Raw genomic sequence first — 7,487 nt, forward strand, 5'->3', positions numbered from 1 at the left:
ATCAGGATACTGTTGTAACTGTTTGGACAAAATTAGACTAAAGTTAATAAAAAATCTGACTCCTTAAATACTAAAATAAGGAACTAGAAAAGCAAAAGGACTAGTAAAGGTATTGTGAGAATATGAACAAATGTAATTAGAATATGTGCAAAAGTTGATCATAGGGTAATTTATTATACATTAAACTCCAAGGTGGGTTTTTTTTTAAAAAATGTAGTGCAACAAAACTGAAAATTGCTAACAAAAGTTTGCAGCTTATAAACTGCTTGACAATAGTCTATAAAATAATGAAAATGTCAATTTAATGCTAACTAAATATGTTGTTGTTTGGTGCCATCGAGTCAGTACTGACTCATAGCAACTTTATGCACAACAGAAAAAAACATTGCCCGATTCTGGGCCAACCTCACAATTGTTGCCATGCTTGAGCCCATTGATGCTCCCACTTTGCCAGTCCATCTCACTGGGGGAATCTTCCTCTTTTTCTCTGACCTTCCACCTTACCAAACATGATACCCTTCTCCAGCAACTGATCCCTCCTGACAATATGGTTTTATTTTTAAAATCTTTTTTCTTTTAGGCTAAATTTTTCTCTTCTGTTAACAGCAGCAGCATACCTAATACTAGGAATGCTGGAGTGGCGCTGTGGGTTAGTGTGCCGTACTGCAAAGCCGTTTGAAATGCAAGGTCGGTGGTTCAAGCTCACCAGCTACTTCTCGGAAACCTATACAGGATTGCTATGGCTTGGAACCGACTGGATGGCACTACACAACAGCATCCACAACATACCTGATACTTGGTTGTATCTTCATATTGTTTCATTTGGGAGTGTCTAGCAATCTCTGTATGTTGTACATTTATGGTACTGAAAATGTATAAAGAAAAGTTTATATATGTTTATTTTAATATGGGAATCCAAGGTTATTGAGGAATAACTATATTCATAGAAAAAAGACAAAAAGAAGTTTCTGTAAAAATTTACAATGCCTTTTTTAGTGTGTGAAGCTATCAGAGCTGAGGTTTGTACTTTTTTTATTTTTTCAGTTTTTAAAAACTTTTATTCTTTTACATGAAAAATAAATTACTTCTGAAATGTTTTTAAGTGCAATCTAATCAGTTCTGACTGATAACAACTTTGTACAGGGTTTCCAAGTGGTGACTGGTAGGTTTGAACCACCGACCTAGAGGTTAGCAGTCCAGTGCTTTTCTTACAGCACCACACCAGGACTCTTACTTCTAAAGTAGAGCATACGAAAATAAACTATTTTTAAAGGTATTATTTTTCTTAGATTTGAGTGACATTAAATAAGGATGTTGTTGTTTTGTGCCGTGGAGTTGGTTACGATTCTTAGTGACCCTCTATAGGGTTTCCAAGGAGTAGCTCGTGGGTTTGAACCACTGATCTTGTGGTTAACATTCTAGTGCTCATCCTACAGCGTAACTTTGTAATTTGTCCTTGAGGAATAGAATTTGGAAGAACATAAAGAATATCTTACACGAGCAGACTCATGGATACATTGGATGTTCTTTTAGTATTTTTTCCATCTTCTTTTCACGTATGTTGATATTTTTCTATCTAGAAGTTTTGAACATGTTTTTTTTTTCCCCCAAAGTTTAATTTCAGTCTTCATCATCCATCCCTGGGAAAGCGATTCATTTTGATTTGGGCTTCATCTTATAGCACTTTAGTTTTGTCCATTCTGTTTTTCAACACAACTTTTTATTTCTATCAGAATTTTATTTCTGATATCTTTGGATTCTTTTTCATCCAGTATCCTTTTGGATTTCTTAATGATTGTTAATTTCTCTTATTTTAAATTCTCATCTGTGCCCTTAATGCATTTTCCTCCAGTGTTAATTTTCTGTTTTGTTGGATTGGTACCTCTCCTCTGTTGTGTTTCCTGTAGTTTCTGGTTGTCTTGTTGTCAGAATGTTTGAGAAGCACTGTTCCTCTGCCTATTGGTTGGTTTTAACAGTCCGAGTCTTGCTATTAGTGAGGGTTGGACCAGAAGCACGCTGCCCTCTGAGTAAAGGCTCTTACTACTTAACACCAAGGGCATTGGGGGTGAGAAGAGCCATCCATCCCACTTCACTTAGCTTTATTCCCTTCTCCTTGTATTACTTGACAAGGCTGTGTTTTCTTCAGAACTGCCTTTGTGGCTGGAGAAGTTTTTTCTCATGGATTGCGGTTTACTTTAGGAGTTTCTGAGTACATCTGATCCTGCCTGTTTTTATCCTTGATGAATTTCTCAAATTGTCTGTTTTACTGTTAGTAGCATTCTTTCTTGATTTTTAGCCCTTTGTTCATTTTTCTTTTCCCTTTAAAAAAATATCTCTTATTTCAAGTGATTGGGGATAGGAGTTCATGTGTTTGCTTAATCATTTGATTTCACTTGATAATATTTAGTATTTGGCATCATGTTCAATGCTATATCTCGTCTAAATTGAGGCTGATCCTAGCACTACAGACATGTGGTTTTAGAATGTAATTATGAAGCAAGATAAATGACCACTGTTGTCTCCTGGGAAACCTGAAGTGCCGTATTCTTATTGGCTCTTTAGTCAATTTATCAAATATCTCTTAATTAGAAGATGGATCATTTTGTGACTTAGAAAAAGCAGCATTTGATATTTTCACAATTCATTCACTTCTGAAAATCATTATGTACTGTTCTCCATGTTAATTAATTAAATCATTCAATCTGAAGTTAAGTTTAGAGATTGCTAATGCAGTGCTGGAAGGAATGAAGTAGGAGACTCAAAACAAACACTTCCATCAAGTTGATTGTAATGCATACCGACCCGGTAGGACAGAGGAGAACTTCTCAGGATTTACAAGATTAAATCTCTATGGGACAGACAGCTTCATTTTTCTCTTTATGGTGACTGGTGGGGTTGAACTACCAGCCTTACAGTTAGCAGCCCACAACCTAACTCATCGGAGATCCTTAAACGAGGAGAGTGTTCATGAAATGCTTTTCAATGTTATAATTATTTTCAAGTACAAATACTGAGTTCTCAGTATTTCAAATTGTTGTTATGCATGAATCATTTGTTCTTAAACGGTTTTCTGTTATCTTTGAGTAACTAATCTGTGTTTTGCTGAAACTTTGTTATTATCTCTTCTTTTCCTAGACTGACCCCTTTAGAAGCAAAGTTCAGAATACTAAGGAAACGGAAAGTGATGGCGTAAGTGTTACTAATGTCACTAATAGCCCTGAGAAGAGCATGCGAGTCACCAAAAGCAAACTGAGGCAGTCACAGTCAATGGAAAATCTAAGTGATGATGCTAGCATGGAGGAGGACAAACAAGGGAAGTCAAATAGAAAAGTTACAAAAGCAGTGCGCCAGGAGACCCCACACGACATGGAACCGGAGACTTCAGAGAGGAAGACGGATTCTACACAGCAAAAAGCACGAACAAAGTCAAAGTTGGGTGTTGCTCATCAGAAAAGTGAGACGACCGATGAAGTGAAAGTGAAAAATGATTTAGATGAGGAAGAAGAACTGTTACAAGTTTACCAGCTCCAAGTAGCTGAAGAAATGGCAAAGGAAATTAAGAAGAAAATAAGAAGGAAGCTGAAAGAACAACTGACTTACTTTCCCTCAGATACTTCATTGCATGATGACAAACTGAGCACTGAAAAAAGGAAAAAGAAAAAAAAGAAAGTTCCTACCCTGTCTACAGCTGAAACAAGGTACTGTGTATGATAAATATAAAATGTCTTCTTATATAAACCATCTGCTATTCTTTTTAATTCTTCTTAGTCTTTCATTTGGAGACATTGGCAGTATAAGAAAAACAGGTAGCCTTTAGGCAGTCCCTTAGCAGTAGCCACTGAGCTGCTTCTAGTCCATGGGGCCCCGTGCGTAGAACTGTGCTCCACACTTTTCAGTGACTGGTTTTAAAGAAGGAGATCACCAAGCCCTTTTTTTTTAGAGGTACTTTCTGGGTGGACTGGAATCTTCAGTTTTTCAGTTAGCAGGCAACCATAGTAAGCATTTGCACCACCCAGAGACATCTATGCCGTTCTTGCTATCTGTTTATTAAATGCTTTACCAAGCTATGAGAAGGTTAATATTATCCTATTTTGCAGGCAAGGGAACAAATATTTAAGTCACAGAACTAGTAAGCCACTGGTGGTGGTGGTGGTGATTGTGCCGTGCAGTTGGTTCCAACTCATAGTGAGCCAGTATAGGGTTTCCGAGGCTGTAAATCTTTACAGGAGCAGAAAGCCTCATCTTTCTCCCATGGAACAGCTGGTAGTTTCGAACTGCTGACCTTGAGGTTAGCAGCCCAGCCTGTAATCCACTATACTACCAAAGCTCCGTAGCCCTTACAGGTAATGATATGCAAAGTAACTATTTTAAAATCAAAATTTCACTTCCTTGTGCCCTTCTGTTCTTTCTGTAACAAAACCTCGTACTTCCATGAGTCTGGAGCCTTTGTAGCAAACCCCACTTCTGACACCAACTGCAAAAAAATGGCACCACCACCCCTAATCCCTTTCTCCTCAACTGGGCTCCATAATTCATTGCCATTGCCCCCCAGACCTCAGACACAAGACTGATAGTTATGGGGTTTATTAGGGAAGTTAGTAGATTACAATGCAGGATGTAGTTCTTCCACTGAGAACATCCTCCTCAACCATGCCCAGAGAAAAGCTTCTCCCTGCCCAGCCAGTGTTACAAAGCTCTTATAGGACAGCTGATACATGCTTACAAGACACACTGTACCACTATAAGCCTCAGCCTACAGGTACCAGGCTCTAGCTCATTGGGTCAGCCAACCTAGCTCCCTGAATTAAGTGCCTGGAGACAACGCTGCAAGTAACTTCCTGCCCACGCACAGCTTCGCTTACTCCTTGGGCCCACCGACCTGTCTAGTGCTCTGGCTCTTGGTTCTGTTACTGCTCCTTCTCTGCTTTTCTTCCAGTGTCACAGCTTTCTGTCCCTGAGTTAAGGAGGTGTAATGCTCAGGGACCTCGGGGTCCAAATGACAGGCTGCACCCCTGATTCTCTTCTTTGATGGTAGTGAGAGATCCCCTCTCCTGCTTCTGAGATGACTCATTTTAAACCCATGCTAGAGTTCACGTTTTTACAATCACATTGAACTCTGTTAAAATTCACAACTAAATCATATAATCCTATCAGCATCTTCTCCCACCCTCTTTACCCAGACCCAGCAGGGCAAAAAGTTGTTTGGTGGGAGTTACAAAGACTATGAGTAGCAAAACTCTGTGAAGTAATTCACCTCATTGCAGAGGTTAAGCCACTATCTTGGTAGACTAGCTCCAGCTCCTCTGCCCTTAACTACTCACATCTGCTTTTAAAACCATAGAAACCTAATTGTTGTTAAGGGCCATCAAGTCAGTTCCCACTTACAGTGACACTATATAGGGTTTCAAGGAGCAGCTGGTGGTTTTATTTTGCAGATAGTAGTCCATTGCTTATCTGACAGAGCCGTAGCTAGACTCCAGAAACCTAATTACTTCTCCTTTTTTTTGAATTACAGATGACTTGTCTTTTTATAAAATACTAGTTTGGGTAGGTATTTTTCTCCTGTCATAAATAATAGTTGTGCATGTATTGCCTGGTACGGCGCTGTAGGTAAACACTGGACCACAGGTTTGGTTTGAGTTGTAAGGCCAGTGGATTAAATCCAACAGCTGCTCCTCAGAAACTACACAGGGTTGCTGTGAGTTGGAACTGACCCGACAGTACGTAACAACAGCAACAACATTTGTTGTTAAGTGCCGTTGAGTTGATTCCGACCCATAGCAATAGCGACCCGGTATAGGAGGAGCAGCTGGTGACCGTGAACCACCGATGTTGCATTTTAAACAACTTTGCAGTCTGATGCATTACATAAGACACAAAAAATAAAAGTACCAGTAATCAAACCGTACAAAGGTCATTGTGAATACCTCTTTGGTATTCTTCTAGTCCTTTCCAATGTTTGCATAAATTATGTGGGTTTCTGCTCAGTGATTGTATTCATATTTATCTTATTTTTCTTTAGGGAGAAAAACAGTTTTTTTGGTCTGCAACCCTACATTTAGAGAAGCAACCTGAGGTGGAGACATTCTATATAAGAATATCCCTTAGCATTCATTGATATTTTTATTTTTTACAGTCCCCAGCTTAAAAAAGAAAAAGAAACGAATGTTTATATTATCAAAGCTATATAACCAGTAGTAAAAGGGAGAAGGCAGATTGAGTTGCTGCGGGAGGGGGTCATGCTATTATATGTATTAACGACCTGTTGCTGCATAAAAATGACGCCAAACTGTAGCAGCCTAAAACAACAAATATGTATTATCTCACAATTTCTGTGGGTCAGAAGTTGGAGTTTGGTTTAGTTGGGTACTCCTGACTCAAGGTCGGCCACAAAGCTTCACTGTTGTCACCTGGGGCTGCTGTCTGCTCCAGATATGACAGGAGGATCTGACGGGAGACATGGCTCTTGGAAGGCTTCAAAGGATCCATTTCTGTACACACTCGAACAGCTGTTGGCTGTTTTCCACAGGCCTGGGTTCCTTGTCATGTGAACCTCTCCGTGTCACTTCTCACCATATAGCACTTGCATCCTCAGAATGAGGGTCGTGAGAGAAAGCAAGATTGAAGTCACAAAACTGAATCTCAGAAGTGGCATCTATTACTCTGGTTGTATTTTGTCTGTTAGTCCTAGCATGCCATCGGGTGGTCGCCCATTCAGGTTCAATAGGGCCGCATTTACCCAAGGACGACAGGCAGAAGGGTTGGGGAAGAAGGAGGAATGGAAACCAGAAGCACAGGGAGGAAGTGGGATGGGTGATGTTACTCTGAGGGGATTGCAGTCATTGAGATGAAATGAAGGATGTGAATTGTTGGATAGAAAACTAGTGATCTACTCTGTAAACCTTCACTGAATTCACATAAAAGTTATATGTAAAAAAGCAAGTTAATCTAGGCCCAGTTCACATTCAAGGGGAGGGAATTGCAAAAAGACATGAATGTTAGGAGCTGGAGATGAATGGAGGCAATCTTAGAAGAAGCTTACCGCCAAAACCTGCCAATGAGTAGTAGATTCTGACTTGGCAACCCTGTAGGCCAGGGTAGACCTGCCCTAGGGGATTTTCAAGGCTGTAAATCTTTAAGGAAGTCAGCTGCCATGTCTTTCTCCTGTAGAGTGAACCATCAATCTTTTGGTTGGCAGCTGAGCCACCACTGTGCCACCAGGGATCACTTCTATTTATTTTCCACTTTTGATTGCTACCCCACTTGTGAGGACTAGTGAGTCATATTCACTATTGTTGTTGTTGTTGTTAGGTGCCATCAAGTCAGTACTGACTCATAGCGACCCTATGCACAACAGACCGAAACAATGCACTAACCTCATAATTGTTGCCATGCTTGAGTCCATTGATGCTGCCACTTGGCCAATCCATCTCGTTGGAGGTCTTCCTCTTTTTCCTCTGACCCTCCACCTTAGCAAACATGATATT

General features: G+C 40.0%; 1 protein-coding gene across 1 annotated transcript in view; it reads left to right on the forward strand.

The window, feature by feature from the left end:
- The window catches only part of AHI1 (Abelson helper integration site 1), a 260,139-nt gene that overhangs the window by 13,732 nt on the left and 238,920 nt on the right, over window positions 1–7,487 (forward strand). Inside the window, exons 5-6 of the mRNA XM_006834717.1 lie at window positions 581–649; window positions 3,136–3,698. Of these exons, the coding sequence (XP_006834780.1) occupies window positions 581–649; window positions 3,136–3,698 (632 nt within the window). The remainder of the gene's footprint in view (window positions 1–580; window positions 650–3,135; window positions 3,699–7,487) is intronic.

Source organism: Chrysochloris asiatica, unplaced genomic scaffold (genome assembly GCF_000296735.1).
Source record: "Chrysochloris asiatica unplaced genomic scaffold, ChrAsi1.0 scaffold00013, whole genome shotgun sequence".
NCBI lineage: Eukaryota > Metazoa > Chordata > Mammalia > Afrosoricida > Chrysochloridae > Chrysochloris > Chrysochloris asiatica.